General features: G+C 46.3%; 1 protein-coding gene across 1 annotated transcript in view; it reads right to left on the bottom strand.

Moving 5' to 3' along the window:
* nid2a (nidogen 2a (osteonidogen)) overlaps positions 1-21,438 on the bottom strand; it is a 54,247-nt gene that overhangs the window by 22,636 nt on the left and 10,173 nt on the right. The window contains exons 4-16 of the mRNA XM_080758691.1: positions 18,022-18,123; positions 17,424-17,563; positions 16,804-16,936; positions 16,008-16,370; positions 15,154-15,247; positions 13,288-13,327; positions 12,993-13,102; positions 12,547-12,680; positions 11,695-11,806; positions 10,569-10,769; positions 8,598-8,825; positions 4,177-4,323; positions 2,836-2,964 (exon numbers count right to left, since the gene is read on the bottom strand). Coding sequence (XP_080614817.1) covers positions 2,836-2,964; positions 4,177-4,323; positions 8,598-8,825; positions 10,569-10,769; positions 11,695-11,806; positions 12,547-12,680; positions 12,993-13,102; positions 13,288-13,327; positions 15,154-15,247; positions 16,008-16,370; positions 16,804-16,936; positions 17,424-17,563; positions 18,022-18,123 — 1,933 coding nt within the window. The remainder of the gene's footprint in view (positions 1-2,835; positions 2,965-4,176; positions 4,324-8,597; positions 8,826-10,568; positions 10,770-11,694; positions 11,807-12,546; positions 12,681-12,992; positions 13,103-13,287; positions 13,328-15,153; positions 15,248-16,007; positions 16,371-16,803; positions 16,937-17,423; positions 17,564-18,021; positions 18,124-21,438) is intronic.

Below are 21,438 nucleotides of genomic sequence, written 5' to 3'. Positions count from 1 at the left end.
CCTATGTAAAAGGGACACCGCATCAAGCCGAACCTTGGCCAGGGGTGAGAGCGATAGAGTTGAGGACGCTGCAGGTCTTAGTTGGTGGCGGGTGGCTAGTCATTTAACCAGTATTTATTTGGCTGGTGGCTTAGGGAGAGAGTTCAGGAGCTGAACAGAGGCTATTACATTACATTGAGTTATTACAGAGAAACAGGCCATGCGTCATAGTGATGGGGGAAGAGCAGGTCACGCTTGCATTATGCACACACGCACGCACGCTTTCTCTCTCTCTTACACACACACACACACACACACACACACACACACACACACACACACACACAGTGGGACATCTCTCCTACGCACATTCCAACGAAACACACATTGAATCATTGTTCAATTTTTCACATTTTCTCTCTCACTCTCTCCTCCTCTCTGGTTCACTTGTGTTTTCTTTCGCTCTGTTGTTCTCCCATTTGTCATCGTCTCCCCCCTCTCCTCTCTCTCCCCCCATCCCTCTCTCCTCTGACTTACAGCTGTGCGTGCACTGCTGCTCTGTGTGTGTGTGTGTGTGTGTGTGTGTGTGTGTGTGTGTGTAAGTAATCATCTGACACCGATGTTTGAGCGATATTTTGGCAAAAAGTGCTAAATAATTTCTAATAATTTTCTTCTTTCATGGCTATTTAAGAAAATCACACCCGTGTGAACTGAGTGGTGCAACTCCCCTCTCTCTCTCCCCACCCCCGCCCCCGCCTCTCTCTCTCTCTCTCTCTCTCTCTCTCATTAGCAGGCAACAGTGCAGCACTGTCTCTCTCTTTCTGTTTCTGGCACAACAGCGCCCCTACTGGTACTAATAGTCATACTGGTGCTCATTAACGTCACATAGGTAGTCACATAGGTGAACCAACACATAGGTGAACACGGACATTGCTGTTCCTTGGAGTGGTTGCACCACTCAAAAAAAGATATAGAACCTAAAATAATAGTTTGGAACCTGGCGAAAACCCTTTTTGCAGTATCATATCCCAAAAGGTTTTCTACAGAGCTACACATGATAAAATTAGATCCGAAAATATAGAGCGGGTGAAACAACCGCTTAAATAAGGCTTAAATTGCTTATTTAGTCAGCCTGTGGCCAGTCAACCCCCGTCCACAGGTGCAGTACTGCTGCTAAGATTGCACTGGGAAAACATGGTACTGGCTGACTTCATAAGCTACTGTATGTAAGTGGTTGCTTCACTCCTGATTTTATGATACTGCAAAAAGGGTTTTCGTCGCCGTTTTGGAGGACTCGACCCATTTCCACTTATGCATATCCTGACACGGAACCTCTTCTCAGAGCTTTACAGCTCCAAATGGGGCTACTTGTAGATCTGCTTTGCAGAATATATAGCCCTTAGAAGGGGGATGCTAGGGTTCAAGTGGCTCAACCCATTCAGGCCTGACGTCGACATTTTAAATAAACGTTTTCTAAATCACGACAATTTTCTGAAAGATTTGAGGCACATTTTAACGATTTTTCAAAAATAGCAGACCTAAAAGCTATGAACTTTTAGGTCTGCTATTTTTCAATAGCTAAATTATAACATAATAATGTTTGAAACACCAAAATGGGTTTTAAGGAGAGGACATTGTGTCAGGTCCATCACAGCAGCAGCTGTCCATGTGATGAACCTGCCACAGTGCACCATGAATGATCTCAGCACACCGCTGCAGGTGGCACTCTCACAGATTTAGCACCCAGTCATTACTATGATTTTTACCTCTGCATTCAGTCAAACTGTAATTTACGGGCCTGTTCAGCGCGCAGCTCCCTGTTTTTCAAAGCCATGACCTCATATTTCTGGATTGTATTCTACATTTAAGTCATTCCCATTCGCACGTGGACAAATCCTCTTTACACAAGGCTGTGTGCGCTACCGTGAATTATGGTTGAACAACTGCCTGTCAAAAGCATCCACACAGATGTTTAATAAGGGACTAATATAGACCCGGGACACCCGATGAAATAATTACAAAGGAGAGAAGAAAAGTAGCAGGGGCCACAGTTGAGAATAGCAATAATAATAGTAGTAATAACATACTTTCATTATTCCTATAGCTGTGACACTTCTAAAACGTGGTTTCACACAGAGAATAAAACACGTGGCATCACTGGAAGCACAGCCATTTAAACATAAAACAATGGTTAAAGCGCAGAGTGTTCGAGAGGCACGGAAATAATCCGATGCCCACGTGGAGTCGTGAGTGTTGTAGACACGCCGAGCTTGTAGATCTGCTATTTTTGAAATCTTTGAATATATATATTCTTTCAGAGCGAACATTTTTAACTCAAATCTTTGCTTCTGGGGGGTCCCTGGAACAACATATTCTCAGATGGGGTCTGCGGCCAAATACAGATAATTCTGGGGGTCCTTGACATGAAATCAGTTCTCATGTGGAAATGGGTTACGCTCCAGATTCTGCAACACACTCTCACTCCCAACTCATCACATACTGACTACTGGTCGTCACTGGTTCACCCTTTTAATGACGCTTTTCGTGTCCCGAGTCACGTGGTACGTCAATCAATATTGACGTATATGGTACGCAAAAGGCCCAAAAGTCAACATAATGACACGTTGGGAATGAGAATGCATGGAATTTTGAGCTATGGTCTACACTCTACAGCCTATACCTGTTTACATCGTGTACATATTTACGTGAACTTGTGCCTAGACAACGAGGATGACCAGGCACTGTTTGAGCTGTACTATAGTGTGTGTGTGTGTGTGTGTGTGTGTGTGTGTGTGTGTGTGTGTGTGTGTGTGTGTGTGTGTGTGTGGGGTGCTAGCTCGTAAGCATGTGACTCACCAACACAGGTGCGTCCGTCGTAGCCAAACTCGTAGCCTCGTTGGCACTGACACCTGTGGCTGCCGGCCAGGTTGACGCAGTCGGTGTGGGCACCGCACAGACTCAGGCCCTCCGCACATTCATCCACATCTGCAGGGAGAGATAGAGAGAGAGACAATCACACAGAGTGGTCGGGAGGTTTGGGAAGAGAGATACATCCAGCGAGAGAGAGAGACTGAACAAGGATAACTTATGTACCTTATGTAATGAGAATTAATTTGAGTGCGTGCGTGCCGTGCGTGCATACGTGCGTGCGTGCGTGCGAGCGAGAGAAAGAGAGAGAGGAGATGAGAGTGACCTGTAAAATTACAATTTATAGGTCATTACTGGTGCATGTCTGTTCGCACAACCCTGTATGCCTGCCTCTGTGTGTGTGTGTGTGTGTGTGTGTGTGTGTGTGTGTGTGTGTGTGTGTGCTTGTCTGTTAGCATTTTAAGGTTTTATGCCGAGAAATTTAGTACGAGTATAACTTGGTTATGTGTATACAAGCTCTCGCACGCACGCACGCACGCACACTGTCACATACAATGTGTGTGACGAGCAAGATGAGAGGCCTAGCTGTGGGAACTGAGGCCTCTGCCTGAGGCTTTCCTACTCCTCTCACCAGGAGAGGACCACCTGATGCTGGGTTAATGACAGACCTAATGTCCCCTAAAACCCCTGGAGGTCCCTATTAGCTACAACATTACTACAATAACCAGGAGAGGAGAGGAGAGGAGAGGAGAGGAGAGGAGAGGAGAGGAGAGGAGAGGAGAGGAGAGGAGAGGAGGCGAGAACATGATAAAAAAAGGGTGGGAAAAGAAGAGAAATTGCTCCATCTCTCCATTCACCCTCTACTTGACCCCTCCTTTCTGCATAGACAGAGGTTGATGGAAGACAGACACAGACTTAAACTCTCTCTCTCACCGTGTGCGTGTATGCCCGTGCTTGCGTGTGCGTGCGTGCGTGCTGGGCATCTTAAAGCGCTCAAACACATAAACACACTGTCATACTGGAGAAATGACTCCAAGAGAGATGGATAGATAGAGAGAGAGAGTGAGTGAGTGAGTGAGTGAGTGAAAGCATGCGTCTCCCTCTAACATTAAACACTGACGTGACTGTGTGTGTGTGTGTGTGTGTGTGTGTGTGTGTGTGTGTGTGTGTGTGTGTGTGTGTGTGTGTGTGTGTGTGTGTGTGTGTGTGTGATGTGCGATCCGGCACGCTCATGTAATGGGTCAAGACACTAGTGGGAAGGAAGGAGGAAAGGAAGGAATTAGGAAAACAGACAAACAGACAAACAGACAGACAGACAGACAGTGTTACCATAGCAGTTGCGTCCGTCTCCTCTGTAGCCAGTGGCACACTGACACTGGTAGGCCTGTCCCTCCCCAGGGATGCACTGGGCTGTGGTGTCACAGTCATGGGTGGCCATGTAGCACGGGTTCACCAGCTCTGGTGCTGAGGGCTCAACTAGAGAGAGAGAGAGAGAGAGAGAGAGAGAGAGAGAGAGAGAGAGAGAGGAAGACAGAAACATTTACCAAAAGTAAAAAGTACTCACTACTGTATATGCAGAATGTCCCATTTCAAATTTCAGTACAGGAGTGTCCTTGTTTTTTTTCAGAGGTGAAATGGAGCAATGCAAGACGTTGGCATCCAAAAACATACGACTGTGAGTACATGTGAGTCAGTGTTGTTATGAGGCCCGTGGCAAAATTCGATAGGCAACCAATGATGGTGTAACGCAACCACACATGCGCATGAAGGGTGACGCTGTGGCAACCACGCATGTGCAGGAAGGGTGTAACTGTGGGAGAACGCAAATAAACAGCGTGCAATTTGTTAATTTGGAAAAAGGGCTTTGTGATGCCCTGCATAACATGACCATTTCTGTGTGCAAAATGCAGATGAACTGTGCAAGTGAGGGGGGGGTGCAGGGTGGCTAGGATATTCAGAGTAAGTAACTAGTAACTAAAGTTTTCAAATAATTGTAGTAGAGGCTGGAGGATAAGTACAATATTTGTCTCTGAGATGTACAGTAGTGAAGTCGAAGTAAAAGTGTTGGAAATTGGTAAAGTAAAACGTAAAGTACAAATACATCAAAATTGTACTTTTAAATACAGTACTTAAGGAAATGTACTGAAGTTACTTTTCACCACTGGGTACTAGTAGACATCACAAAGAAACACTTGACAAACAGACCACCAACCAGACTGCTCTAAAGCAGGGTGAAGAGGCACAGCGCCTGCAGCAAACACACGTGAGTTCCTAGAATCCTGAGCACAGACCTGAGTGGACTTTGTCTTAACTTTAAATCCTGCAAGTCTGGAAACAACAGTGCCGATGATTTCTAGAAACGGAGTTGATTGATTATGTATTTATTGAGCCATGACATTCGTTCCCTGCCTGCCGGATGACGATGATGATGATGATTTAACGTGAAATGAAGTGAGACAAATTCCCTCGAATTGCAGCGAATGACTATAGTCTGGCTGGTGTGTTCTTCTAACCAAATGCATGTGTAACAATAAACCAAGACAAATTCTCAAAAGGAGGAATAGGGGGTGGTGGGTGGGGGGGCTATACAGGGGGTCATCTGTGGAAGTGACTCAATTCACATTCCTAACTCTCAACATATGGCTATGAGAGAGACAGAGAGAGAGAGAGAGAGAGAGAGAGAGAGAGAGAAGGAGATGAGTAAACGGATGTGTGTATGGTTTCTTCATAATATGCCCACATGGCGGTGAGTCCCAGACCATAAACCAATGAAAGGGCTTAATGGGAACACTGGAACGGATTGAAAATAAACCTCAGAGTCTCAAAGTAACTTCATCAGCTTTGGCTTCAATGGAGTGAGTCGATGAACCCTGAAGAAGGCATGTTAGCTGCCAGGAGGGACTGTTTATTACTCTGTGTCCAATAAAAACGCTTAGTTCTCTGAAAAACTTCAAATATGTATAGCAGCATCAACATTTTTACATTTTTGAATACTGTACATACTGTACAGAACCCCAAGAGGGGTTCCCGCCCAGAATGGGTTAATGGCACCCTTGACTGCCAGTGTGTGCTGCCACTTTATTGTCTCTTGAAGACCATCATTTGAAAGATTCAGTTCATGTCATGATTGTTTTTAATATCGCCCTTATACATCTTTAATATCTCCCTTCAGAGAGAGAGGGGGGGGGGGGACGACAGAGTATGACCACTGGGCCATCACGGTTCCCTTGCTTTGCTTTTCTTTACACGTGCGTGCGTCTGTGTGTGTGTGCGCCTCAGTGAAGTGTGTATGTATGTGTACAGTATGTGTGTGCGCGCACTCGCACTTGTGTGTCCCTGGGGTTAGCAACAGGAAACACTGCAATGGACTGCACTGTAAACACACAAACCACAGACACCACATACACATGTGTGCGGACGTATAAACGTGAGTGCGCACGCACGCACACACACACACACACACACACACACACACACACACACACACACACACACAGCTTGCTTCCATCTCTTGAGGCCAAGGTCCAATTTTGGCTCATTATCAAAGACAGACAGACAGACAGACAGACAGACAGACAGACAGACAGACAGACAGACAGACAGACAGACAGACAGACAGACAGACAGACAGACAGACAGACAGAGGAAGGGACTCTTCAAAGTCAGAACTATTGCTGGAAAGAAGGGAAGATGAGAGGGAGGGGTGGAGGGATAGGAGGAAAGATTGCTTTAACCGGGGGATAATTAGAGAGAGGGAGAGGGAGTGGAGCGTAAGCGTGTGTGCACACGCACACACACACACACACACACACACACACACACACACCATCAAAGTGATGTCTGCCGTTTCCCACCTGTCGCTTTTAACTAAGCCAAGATTGTGTATCAGTTTGCGTGTGAGTGCACATGCATGTGTTTGCACGTCTAATGTACAGTATATATATGTGTGTGTGTGTGTGTGTGTCCGGTGTATAGCGGTAAAACATTTAATATTAAAATTTAATAAAGAGCCTTGTGTCATCCTAAGGTGGAAATAACTTGTCTGCATTCATCCAGCAGATGGCTTGCTCAGATGGAGGGCTGTTAGGTCAGTCAGTGGTTCACAAACATTTTAGCTTTAATTGTAAAAATGTGGCGCAAATATTTGAATATATAATTATTCTTTCACAGAGAACTAACTAACTAACAAATATTTGCTTCTGGGAAAACACATTTTCAGATGGGGGGGTCAGCCAAATACATGAATTTTGAGGTCCTTGACATAAAGTCTAAATGGGTTGAAGTATTTCAAAAACGTTTCATACAACAGGCTGAGCACAGCACTGATGGTGCCAGAAACTTAGCACAGCTGCAACTAAATATGCAAAGATTACCGCACGCACGCACACACCTCTTTAGTTCCATCTAACTCTCCTGTTTCTCCATCTTCACCGTCTCTCTCTCTCTCTCTCTCTCTCCCTCCCTCTCTCTCTCTCCCCCTCTCCATTCCTGCACTATCTCTTTCACTCCCTCTCCGTGGGGGGTTTATTTGCGTTGGGCGAGCTTCACACGCTAAACCGTGCTGCAGAAACACCACTGTCGAACGTCAGATTGCATTAGCGTAAATATTCCCGATTTATATGCTTTTTTCTTTTTTTCATTCTTTTCTTTTCTTTTTTACTTTATTGGCACCAAAATGAAACGATATTGCCGAACCAAGCATTTTCAGAGCTGAACACAACTTTATCTACATTGCAACTGCAAGCTATATTATATCAGAGATAATCATCTCAATGTTTGACCTTATGTATTCTATAGGTAATTGTAAATATCTTGAACAATGAATATCAACGTATATTTAAAAAAACAGACGTAGTAAACAATGCCTCTCTCTCTCTCTCTCTGTGATTCTCATGACATCACTGGGCAGCTATTCATCCCCCTCCTTTAGCAAAAATCTGTCATTGGATGGGATATTATTTCCCAGAGAGCACAAAAAGTCCCCCTACCCACGCACACACACACGTGCACATGCACACACGTGCACGCATGCTCACCACCACTTAGCCATGTTTACAAAACCTCTGGTCCTGAAAAGCTCTTCCAGCTGTGCTGTGCGTGCGTGCATGCATGTGTGCGTGCGTGCATGTGTGCGTGCAGCATGTCATCGTAACCTTAATCTAGGTGTTGACAGGTGAATGACAGAAACCTGCTGTCAGTTCAACAACAGTGAAACCCTGTCTTGAGCTCTGATGCTGTTCTCTCTCTCAGCCTCTCTTCCTCTCTTTCTATATCTTTTTTCTTTCATCCCCAACTCTCTTCTTTCTGTTCTCTCTCTCTCTCTCTCTCTCTCTCTCTCAATCTAACCAGAGCCATAGAGTAAGAGTTACGACATTGAGGGGGCAGAAATCAGCCTGGTAACGTGGTTTGTGTACTCTCGCGAGCCCATGGACTCCAATGCATTCCGTAAACTTCCGGTGTCCCTATTCGCCAATAGAAGCCTATGTAGAAGAGCCGCCATTGGACTGGCCCCATGAAGCGAACAGAGATGTCGTAAGTCTGTCTTACTCTATGGCTCTGTATCTAACTAAGTACAGCATTTATCTATCCATCATTTACCATAAACAACAGTTGATACAGAGAGGTGCCTTTAACCGCTCCAATGTGTATGTCTGAATAGCGCCTGAAAGTGTCTGTCATCAATACTGCTGTATTTGAAATGCTTTCCTGCTTCAGTGGACACTGTGTATGTGTGCGTGCGTGTCACTCACCTCCCACCGGTCCTATCTTGTTGGTGACGGCGTAGCGCAGGATGTTCTCGTCCTTGACGTACATGACGAACACGCGCTCCATGGTGATCTGCAGGGTCTCCGGGCTCGGCCGGTGGTCGTGGCGACAGTCGCGGTACGTGACGTTCTGCCGCAGCCCGAAGGAGAAGGACTCGGAGCCGCGCTCCGCCGACACCACCGAGTACTCGCGCACCGAGGTGGAGGTCGCCACTGGATGGCGACGGAGAGAGACACAGACAGACAGACAGACAGACTTTTATTAGTATGCCAATTTTTCAGCAGTAACCCACAAAGACAATACAATGAATCAAACCAACTATTAAATTAAACTTGAAAAGGAAAAGATGAAGCATATATTTCCATTTTTTTTGTGCAAAATGCACACCTCAGAAGGCTAGTGACAGGTGTGTAGGGCAATAGAGAATACATTAACTCAATGTCTGCCAAGGACTTAATTAACTGCTTTTTTATCAAAAAGGGCATCATTGAAAAACAAAGAAAAGGTCCCGTCTGTCCTGATGAAGGTCTAATCGACCAAAATGTCGACCTAATAAAGAGCAACATTTTGGCAAGTGTGTGACAGTGTGCGGGACCTTTTCTTTGTTTTTTAAAGAAACCCTTTTCATGCCATTGCATTGCCATTGTAATGTTTCAGTACACAGCCCAATATATCCTGGCTTGCACACCCCATGTTTGGGTCCTGAATAGAGGTGCTCCGATCGATCGGAGATCTGCCGATTTACACTCAAAATGACTCGATCGGTGTTTGACAATTTACCCGGTCTGGAGAAACCGATACCATTTTATACCATATAGTATAATCTTTGTGACAGGCCCCTTCCACCCCCCACACACAGGAACAGTTTTGACGTATTGGAAATATTCAAATTTTTCCCTTACACACAAGATCGATATCGGGCTGATCGTGAGAAAAACAAATCGATGATCGATATCGGTCCCAAAAAAGCCCTGATCGGAGCAGTATACACTATACAGTATACAACACCAGTGTAAGACAATGAGCTACTGATGGTAGCTGATGATGTCAGCCGGCTATAATTCACGGCACTAAGCATTCCCAGGCAACACGGAGAAGAGCTGCCAGTTGTGAAGTCAGCTGTTTGGCGCTCACATTATCCATTAGTGACTTACAAAGAACCAAAAATGTTAAACACTTAACCAAGGTTCATGTTTTAGGTTGTTATTTGAGAATGTAAAAGTTGAGTGTATTTTTTTTTTCCTCTTCATTTTAGAGTTTTTAGCTATTTTGACAGATGGGGTGGGGGCATTTGAACAAGTGGCTAAATATGTATTTCAAAAACATTTTCATGGTCGATTTCTTTATTGTTATTTACTATTGTCCTACTAGACCCCAGGAAATTACATCTGGCCACAGTAGATGTTTTCCGTTGAACGAACAACTGGAACCTAGGGGGATGCCATACTATGTGTCGTAGGCTCAATATGTCAGTCTGTCATCTCCTCCTTCACATTCAATAGACCCCGCGATCTTTTGTGGCCAGATATATAGCTAAAAACGCAAGAAGCAAACTATGGGATTTCAGTGTAATATGCACGGATTTTTGGGGGTTTTCTAGCAGTGTATGTATGGAATTGCCAACCCGTGTTATTTCACCGTGTTTGGGTGAGATCGGGTTGGATACAGAAGTCTCTAAAACTGCCTTCCCATGGCCAGCCGGGGCGCCTGCTGCAGGGGTTAAGGAACTGGGTTGAAATGACGTGTTCCTTCCACGCGCTACGTCCAACCAGGGAAACTCCCCCCTGCATGTCAGGTGAAAAGAAGTGGCTTGGTCTCCTCATGCATTGAAGGAAGCATGAGGTCAGTCCGTTGCTCTCCCCAGGTTGGCAAAAGGAGTGTGGAGTGGAGCCCAGGATTACATTAGATAATTGACACTGGGTGGAAAAAATAACATTTTTCTTGTTTTTCTTTACCCGAATGGTAGAACTGGTAGGTCTCCCTGAAGGGCTCCATGGTGACAGCGCCTCCCGGGGGCAGGAAGGGCACGGCGCCACTGAGGACCGTGTCCACAGTCAGGTGGTTTTGGTCGTCCAGGCCGCGGCCCGTCTGCATGATGGACAGACGCTCCTGGCCGGGGTGGAACACCACCTCCGCGTGGCGGGTGAACTCTGCACCTGTTCAATGGGAAATATATAGCGCTTTTATATCCAAGGCTCTTTACATAGATTGTGCCATACGTTCACCCATTCACACACCTTTACATAGATTGTGCCATACGTTCACCCATTCACACACCTTTACATAGATTGTGCCATACGTTCACCCATTCACACACCTTTACATAGATTGTGCCATACGTTCACCCATTCACACACCTTTACATAGATTGTGCCATACGTTCACCCATTCACACACATTCATACACTGATGGCAGAGGAAACCGTGCAAGGCACCAACCTGCACACTGGGAGCAATTAGGGGGTTCAGCATCCCGACTAGCGTCTGTCTGTCTGTCTGTCTGTCTGTCTGTCTGTCTGTCTGTCTGTCTGTCTGTCATGTAATTTCTCTGAGTTCAGAGCAATAGTGCAGCAGTGGTGCACCGTTGTTGCATTCATTAAAAGTGGGACTTGTGCTTTCATATTTACACAATGGTTACATCTGTATGAGCACACACACACACACACACACACACACACACACACACACACAGCTGCTTCCTATTACAGAGGGGAGGTAAGGGCTTCATATCACATCACATCCCTGGAGACAACACAGCTGGCTGGGAGACTGCACACACACACACACACACACTTGCTTGCTTGCATGCACGCACCCGCACACACACACACACACACACACACACACACACACACACACACACGCTTGCATACGTGCGCATACACACACAAGCACACACACACACACACACACATACGCACGCTTTAACACAGATTTTGAAAGCTGCTTGGCTGTTGGCTAATACCAAGGCAAACAGCCAACCAAACAAAACTCCAACACAAACATTCTCATGTCCACACACACACACACACACACACACACACACACACACACACACACACACACACACAGCTTCCTTACCAGCGATCTTAAATCCCGCTTGGCTATTGGGAAGCTCCAAGGCAAACAGCCAGCCGAACAGCTCTCCTATTGGTGCAACCGGCATCAGAGCCCAGCCCACTGGCTCAGGGACCTGGCCAATCAGTGGCGAGGAGGACAGAGAATTGGTTATGACAGATTAGGGAATTAAAGAATGGTGGGGAAGGAACCAAGGAATGCAAAGTCAATAGCATTTCTTATGTAACTTCGTGAACCGTGCTGTTCCCCCAAGGCAGACACAATGAGCTATATGCACAAAGAATAACTCTTCTTACTTCCTTCAAAGGTGGTACCGATGATACTAATTAAAGCTCTGTTCCATTAAGTGTACCATGGTTCTCAAACTATTTAATTTCAAGGACCCCCATAACTCTGAGAGTGCACAAATGGAACCTTACGTTCTTTGGAACCAACTCAAGGACACTTGAGACGCAGAGTGTCAGAGTGTCACTCTGCTACATCAGAGTGTGTCAGTGTCAGAGTGTCACTCTGCTACACCAGAGTGTGTCAGAGTGTCACAAAACGTGTCGCGCTGCGAAGCCTTGTGAGCTTGTAGATCGGCTATTTTCAGCATGCAACCAAGTGTAAAATTACTTATACTGGATCTCTTGTCCACTAGTCCCTTTCCTAACATTTTAGCCTCGTTTGTATTTGTTGAATTGTCAATGAATATTTATTCTCAGTTTTAGTCATCATAGCTTAGTTTCCATTTAGTTTTCGTCAGTGAAAAATGGTAGTCGGACATTCTTCCGTCGTAGTTTTAGTCGACGACATCAACACTGTTCGGGGGAGAACCAGATGCATTGGAGAGCTAGCTAGCAGACGGCGTCGTACCTCGCTGATGGCCGTGTACGCCCGTCCGTCTCCCACCACGATGTAGGCGTGGAGGTCGATGTTGTTCAGGTCCACGGGAGTCGCACCCACGGACACCGTGCCCGTCACTTTGCCGTTGACACGCTGGGGAGTACCTGAGGGTAGAGGAGACAGCGATTACACACACACACACACACACACGACACACGACACATCAAACCATGAGAAAAAAAAGAAGAAAACAACAATGTTTTTTATGTTGCCGTGCGTGTGTGTGGGTGTGTGTGTATGTGTGTTAAAAGCGTTGTCCCGATCCGATTACGTGATCGGAAATCGGGGGCGATCAGGTTATTTTCAAGTGATCGGTATCGGCAGATACAGGACATCCCTAGTGTGTGTGTGTGTGTGTGTGTGTGTGTGTGTGTGTGTGTCTGTGTGTGCGTGTGTGTGTCTGTGTGTGTACCAACCCTCAGGTAGACAGTGTCTTCCGTTGCCGTAGAAACCGGGCTGACAGTGACAGCAGAAGCCTGTTGCGTAGTCAGTGCACATTGCATTCTGGGAACACTGCTGCTGGAACCTGGAAGCGATTAAGCGACAAAGAGAGGAAGGAACAGAAAGACAGATGAATGAAGACGCCGACATGACACCAGGACAAACCAACTGACGGCATGAGTAATTGAATGAATGAGTGAATTGAAGAGTCCAACAAATAAAACTAAGATAATGGCCCCAAATGTAGATAAGTGATGATGTCATTCGAACCTCGCACACGTCTCCTTGTTCTCTGTGCTGTACTGAATCACTGAGAGAGAGAGAGAGAGAGAGAGAGAGAGAGAGAGAGAGAGAGGGGTCAATACAATAAAAGGATCAGCAGCATGCAGGTAAATAAAAAAATCACACCTGTGTGAACCGAGCGGTGCAGAGGGCTGCTCAACAACACCGCTGGCTGGCTGCCGGCGGTGTTGCAGACAGACAGACAGACAGACACTCAAAAAACAAAGGGGAGATGAATACATGGGAGAGGAGGAGGAACGAGAAGGAAAACACGTGCACGCACGGCATCGAGACACAGCTTGGAGAGAACACAGCTGTTGACTCCCCCCCCTCTACATACACACACACACACACACACTGGGCTCCATATAGGCATATTGTTAAAAAAAAAGAAAAGAAAAAAAGGTTCCACCTAATGTAAGAAGACTCTTAAATGTGAGTCATAATGGAGAGGGCTGCATGCGCTGTGCTCTGGGCATTCATTCCACTAGCTAGCAGAGTGGTGGTTCCCACTCCCAGCCTGTAATCTGTGGACCTCTGAGAGGGCCTTCAAATATACACAGGCCCCATTTTACACTGATGATGGTTGGCGTGATGCCGTTGTTGTGCAATGTGCGGAAGCAACTCTGAACCACCAGCTGATCTATCAGCCACACACTGGAGTGAAGTACTGTACTTAATTGCAATTTTGAGGTATATGTACTCGAGTATTTCCTATTTCCAATACTTTTACTTCTACTCTACTACTACAACTGTACTTTTACCCAATTTGCCCTTCGGGGGACACTAAATAAACACTAAATAAAGTTGAACCTTGAACCTTACTCCACTACATTTATTTTCTAACTTTAAAGTTGCTAGTTACTTTGTAGATTCATTTCGGCTATTTGAAAATAGCCGATCTGCTATTTTCAAAAGAATGATTGAAATGAGACATTCTGCATGATGAGTGCCGCACTATGAGCTTGTAGATCAGCTATTTTTCAACAGCTAAAGTATAACATAATGATTAAAACACCAAAAGGGGTTCCCGGCCCGTCCCGACTCCCGACTCCCTACTACTCCATCATACAGGAGTGCCGCGAAAGATATGTATAAATAGCCAAATTGTTTTCGGACATACAAGGTTTCCAGTCCTGACGGCAACAATATACAGTATTATATACCGGTATATACGTCTAGCAAAGCACAGCCCTTCATTCAACTCTGCTCTAATTTGCACCGCCCCCCCTCTCTCTCTCCCCTTCCTCTCCTCTCTTCCTGTTTTTGGCGGACAGCTGTTGGGGGATCAGAGCTGAGCATTCCCTCATTCTACAGGGGAATTATAGCCACCCACAGCAGCACACACACACACACACACACACACACACAATTTAACCCTTACATAAGGTGAGTTGACTAAGAACTTGTCTGTATTTATGGCAGCAGCTTAGAGAAATAGCTGCAGCGGAAAGGGAGGGCGCGCACACACACACACACACACACACACACACACACACACTAGGGAGCTGCCCAGCACAACCACGCTATTGTAAGGTGGGCCTCTAAGCAGCTCCGCAGTCTCAGCATAAGTGCCTTGCTCAAAAGCACTGTTAAGGGAAGGAGCAGCTTTTTAACAGCGATGTCACCAAGGTGTTTATTACATTAGGGGCTACGCTTAAGTCATTTGGGAGCAACTTTAGAGGGGACATCCTATATATTTGACCTTACTTACAGCCCCCCCCCCCCCCCCCCCCAACACACACACACACACACACCACACAGTCATCTGTTACTTTCGCGCACAAACATAATATTACAAGACATACATACACATTATACACACATCTCTCTCTCTCTTTCTCTGTCTCTTACCTCCGGTGTCAAAGTTGACGTCATCCTCTACATCTACGCTGACGACGTGCCCGTCATTTCTCGAGGGGTACACATCCACAACCTCCAACGGAGTCTAGAACAGGTTGCAGGTGGGAGGGGGTGTAGAAGGGTGAGAACGGGGGTGACAATCCTGATACCAACCACAAGTCTTTGCATTGGTTCCATTTCCAAATGGTTTCCATTTCCACACAGTTTTAGGCCACACACTGAATTTAGATGTCACCAGACATTTTGGAGATCTCTGATCGTCTTTCACCACGCCAAGCTACCCTCGGCGTGATGTGAATGTGTAAATTGCCTGCATAGTTTCCAGGATATTCAGGGGCGATGATAACCACAATACACAATACTCATGATGTAGACAGGGTTCCCACACATACCAATGAATTTCCAAACTTTTTCCAGCATATTCAGCCCAATTTCCAGGCCTATATATCAATCATTCAGTGCAATAATGAGTCTCTTACTCCTATGTGCAATGCCCAAAGACAGTGAAAAAACAATGAGGCATAGAATATATAATTCTATTTCCAAATATGCTTGCTACACTGTACACCACCTATCTTAGGGCATAGGATCACACTGCAGCACGTTGTGAGCTTGTAGATCTGTTTTTGTCACACACTGGTACACATTAGGCTGTAATCACGCTGCCCATACATGTTTTGGAAAAAAGTTTTTTTTATTAACAAAACGAATAGCCAAAAACAACAGTTTTCCCAGAACCTTTAATAAATTCCAAACCTTTTCCAGGACTGGATTTATTTGTAATTTTTTTCAGGAATGACCGTGGGAACCCTGTGTAGAACAAGACTCTGTGGCGGTATAGTTACCTGTGGCTGCGTCGCGTCTCTCTCCGGTTGGCTGGCCGGCTCCGAGGGAGGAGGGACATAGTTCCTGCCCCCCGACGGCCCTGACTCATGCCTGGGGGGGTCAGGGGTCAACGGCCTGGAGACCTCGTACTCCTCCTCCGCTCCTCCTCCGGTCACCACCGAGTCAGACTCCACCGCTGGGGAGGACGGGGGTGGCTGGGGGTCCTGGCTCTCTGGCGTCTCAGGGGTCTCGGGGATGACGTCGCTGCCCGCGGCAGGCTGGAACTCGGGGTCCCCTTCTGTCACGGGGTAGTCGTCCTCCTCCGCGTTCTCGGGGTCGAAGGTGTTGTCGGGGTAGTCCGCGTACTCGGGCGCCGTGGAGTCCTAGGAGGGATGAGACGTTAAAACGGAAACAAAGGAGGGGTCAGACACACTACCAGCGGGCAGGAAAGGAGGACACGGAATGTCACGGTCAAAGAAACACCGCTTGATTCTCTGAGGAGGAATTATAATTCATTCATATTATTCAATGAATACAACGACATTGTTACCAATCTGTATGGTATGTTAATACAATACAACTAGCATAATATGCAGTGGTTTAGGGTGGTCTTCCTACTTCCGTTGAGAAATGTTCAGCCTTTTGTTGGACGGGAAACCTGCTGGTTTATGAGTAGTACTGCCCGATGCTCACGTGTGCAATCTCCCCTGACCAAACAGTAATACAAGCTTGGTCCTGGGTTCAAATCCCAGGTAGTAGGACATCAAGCCTGTCGGTTGCAACTTTGAGTAGAGACAGTCCTAAATGCGTTGTTACCTGGGAAAGGCCGAGACCCTGGGAGGGAGGCGTGGCCAGAAGGCCGCCCACGGACGCCGGGACGATGTTGTCAAAGGCATAACGGTTTCCAATGTGGAACAGCCAAACTCCTGGAACCCCTGTGTTGCCAACCCTGAGAGAGAGAGAGAGAGAGAGAGAGAGAGAGAGAGAGAGAGAGAGAGAGAGAGAGAGAGAGAGAGAGAGAGAGATGGAGAGAGAGATGGAGAGATTGGAGTTAAAACGTAATTCAGCAATCTGGTTTGTTAACACGATTACTAAAGCTAGTACGTACTACTTTAACCCATTAAAAGTGGTACAGCATCCGCGTAATTTTTTATTTGAACCATCAAGCATTATTTTATACTTTGGTTATTAAAAAATAGCAGATATACAAGCCCATAGATAGATATATGAGCTTGTAGATCTGCTATTTTTGAACATTTTTGAACACACAACAACTTTGCTTCTGGGGGTTGGGGGTCCATGGAACAAAATATTTTGAGATGGGGGGGGGGGTGGTCCTCGACATGAAAAGGTTTGATCACCACTGATGGCAATACAGGTTTTTCAGAGAACTGGTTAGAACGGGCCTCGGGTCTTAGTGGGATAGCAGTACTTACTGGTAGAGGTTTTTGACACTCTGCTGGTCGGTGGTCACGCTGTAGTGAGGTCCCTCTGTCCGGGAGAAGAGCAGGAACGTCACCTCCCCTCTGCTGAAACCCACTCTGGCAGGCAGCTCGATCTCCACGTTGTACGACTCCTGGACGAGAGGAGAGAACGTGAGGGAAGTTATCAAGTACATGAGGGAAGGTTTCAATCAAAAAGAGTCATCCAACTATAGTAGGGCTGTCACGATTACAGATTTAAGCTGACGATAAATTGACGCACAAATATTTGCAATCAACGATTTAATTGTGGGTTTTTTTTGGCATTTAACAATGGAACGTTACAATTTGTATTTCTGTTTTCCTTTAAAGGCTTAGTAATCACAGATTGCTCGGGCAGATGACAAAATGAACTTAAATATAAAAATAAATCACTGACACATTAGATCATTTGGATTCTTTCAAAAATCTGCTATTTCTGCTATTTTTGAAAAGTGTTTGAAGATTGGACATTTTTCAACAAGGAAACGATTGACGATAATGCAAAATTAATTGTGATTATCTCAAATAATTGCGATTAGGCGGAGAAAATGCCTAAGGGCAAATAGTTTACCTTCGGTCGCGTCCCGAAGAAGTTCAGGCCATGTTCAGGGTAGAGGAAGAGAGCGTAGGAGTCAGTCTCATCATAGGCTATTACTACCTGGAACGTATTCACCTGGAGGAGAGGAGAGGAGAGGAGAGGAGAGGAGAGGAGAGGAGAGGAGAGGAGAGGAGAGGAGAGGATCAAAACACCAGTTAAGTGTGAATCCTAGATACATTCAGCTGTGGCAGGCCATCATAGAAATAAAACATACATTTGCTGTGGGGCAGAAACCTTCTATCTCTGTATTTATGTTTTGTTTTCCATAAAAGGAATGCCCTGGCTATTTCATACTTTGCCGTATGATAGTGTCGCGCAACATTTGCCGACACGACAGCGACAACATTTCCATAACAACAAAACAAAAACATTATAAAGACGCCAATTAGGAGCAGTGTGTCCACTGTGTGCTGCGTGCTGTTGTCTCATATTCACACTGTTAGGTGTGGCCTTGCCGTCTTGTGTACTGGTCTGTGCGAGCAGTCGTCTTGACACCAAGATGTTATTTATTTGTCCTTTGCAGCTGTGCTGAATATTCCTGTAAGTTGGCGCGGTATTGATTGTACTTAGTGTTATGGGTACAGCTTGGCTCCGTGGCGCGGCCCACGCCGGCCTTAGCTCTCTAATCTTATGTGTATAAATATGGTCCTATAGCCCTGAGACAAAGAACTACTTGAACTGTGTGTATCGTGTACTTCCATGACCTCTCACTTCTTGTCATCTTCACCTAACACTTTTATTTCGTTTTTTTAAAAGGAAAGCCATACTGGTGACCGCCCGGCACTTTATCCAGCAGTGTTTGGCTGGCCTGGTGACCGCCCAGCACTTTATCCAGCAGTGTTGTGGTGACCGCCCAGCACTTTATCCAGCAGTGTTTGGCTGGCTTGGGCTAGCGGTGAGTGTGGGCTCAGTGAGAGTTTGTGTCGAGCTCAGCTCTTGACACACACTGTTCATATTTAAACTTCACACCTCTCCTGATGCCTCAGTCCCTTTCCTCATCACACCTCTCTCGCTCTCCAATAAACTCCAGCCATCCTCCCCGTTCGTTCTCCCTTACTTGTAGCTCACGTTGCTAGTGACGAGGAAGTGATTGGGGGGGGGGGGGGGGGGTGCACACGGTCGATAGTCTAAAACAAAGATATGGCGACTACTACCGACTAGCTCCAACAGCAAACACCATGATTCCGCTTAACTTTGGAGCAGTGACAGACGCAGAATGCAATGTGTCACCAAACAAGGACATCTCTGCAAAGGCTGTGGCCATGAATCAACCTCGTAGAGAGCCTTACAGAGTGAACTCTGGACATGCAGAGCACACGGCCCGCCGGGGGAAGCCCTATGTCTGCTGTTCACTCGTCCTCGTCCAGAGAGGAGAGGGCTCGGCGCTAAACGTCGGCAAAGTTCCCCTTTAAACAGGCCAGCGCTAAATAAAAAACCAACCATCGTGCATGTTGTGGCCAACAGCTGTGGTTACTTACTACGGGTCCATGACAAGCATGTCATCAGTCTGGCTACTTGATTTAAGATTCACTCATCATCTCAATGCATTAGATTAGTAATGCACGGCGGGACACAGAGACGAGACACAAACGTGTGAATTCCCTCAGGAGGAATTGGGATGTTGTTTGCATGTTGTCTTTGATGTGCTAAGAGCAACACTTTGTTACCGAGTGTAAGGAAGGAAAAAAAAACAGCCTCCGCAGACACTTCCCTATGTGTTTACAATTACCATCTCGGTGAGAAATGCCGTGGGAATTGCCAAATGTCACCCGCCATCCCCACCCACCCACACACGGTCCCAGACGCTTAATCACTTTATATCACAGACCCCCCATCCACAAAATCAAACAACCCTGCACGCACAGGCACGCACAGGCACACACACACACACACAGCCTCCAAGCTTCCATAGCAAGAGCTGACAATATGACACAAGGGTAGAATTAGAGATAATGCCCCTACAATATTTAGACAGACATCTAACCAAGAACTAGAAGATCAGGGTTCAAATCATTCAAATTCATCTAGAGACCATCCTGAATTAGGATTGTGGTGTGGAGGGGGAACTTTCTGTTTGGATGACAGATTACAAGAACGTTGTGTGGTAAGTATATAATTGTGAATGAAAGACTTAATTCCTCCCCCCCCTTCCAGGCTCATTAACACCAGTTAAGCACCCAAACATAAAGAGAGCAGTCAGCAGACTTGTGTCTTCTCACTCATTAACTACTTAAACCCATTAGAGTTTGTTGTACGCCAAATAACGAAGACAGACAATCTTACAAGCTCACACAACACGGCCGGCGCTGCGTTGCGTGAACATGTAGATCTGCTATCTTTGTTTAATGTTGGCCTATCTTTTTTTTCTGAATGTCTGTGCACCCATCTTCCACAAACGTTCGCCTGGTTTTTGTTGAACGTTCACCCAATATTACACGCTCAGAATAGGGCCAGTGGGCCGGTGTATTGTACGTGGTTAAGACATAGTAGTGCTCTCCTCCAGTGATGTGGGAGACCCGAACATAAAGAGTGGATGTACGTCTTGTCACACCGGGACCCTGGCACTCATTAGAACATCACATTACTCTACTCAGGTCCTGTGGGAGGACCACTACACATACAGGGCCAGGGCGCGCTGAGGTTTCACGCTTGAAGAAACAAATGATTTGACGAATGGAAGGAAAACTGTGTGTGGGTGATCCCACAATGTTTTCCTCTGGGACGGAATCAACTTTATCTCTCCTCAAACTCACGCGTGTGTGTACACACACACACACACACACACATCGCCCAGCCCAGATGTTGCCCACCACAGCTGTCTTCCTGTGTGTGTGTGTGTGCGTGTGTGTGTGTGTGTGTGTGTGCGTGCGTGTGTGAGTTAGTGTGTGTGTTAGTGTGTGCGTGCATGCGTGCTAGTAATCTAGTAATGATGTCTCTGTGCCATGTTGTAACATCACCATGAAGGTCGTTCAGATGCACAAACACATGTACAGAACAGACATAATGCAGTGGCCCTCCCCCAACGCATATCCACCAGACCAGTGTGTGTGTGTGTGTGTGTGTGTGTGTAGGTATGACAGCATGTCTGTGTGTGTGTGTGTGTGTGTGTGTGTGTGTGTGTGTGTGTGTGTGTGTGTGTGTGTGTGCGTGCGTGCGTGCGTGCGTGCGTGCGTGCGTGCGTGCGTGGTTAATTGTTTACACCAACATCTTTAAGTCATCTTGTGTTGTTTGTGGGCGTGGAAGGCCTTTATAGCCCCCAGGCACATTGTAATTAGTATTGGGGGGGGTCTTTCCTCTTGTCTGTGTCTCATGCGTCGTCTGTCTTTCTTGTCTCATTCCATCCCTTGCTTTCCACCACTCCACTCTTCTCTTTCCACCACTCCACTCTTC

Source organism: Protomyctophum bolini (assembly GCF_963924005.1).
Source record: "Protomyctophum bolini genome assembly, chromosome: 24".
Lineage (NCBI taxonomy): Eukaryota > Metazoa > Chordata > Actinopteri > Myctophiformes > Myctophidae > Protomyctophum > Protomyctophum bolini.
Note: the sequence above shows the minus strand (reverse complement) of the source record. Positions and strands in the feature narration are given on the sequence as shown.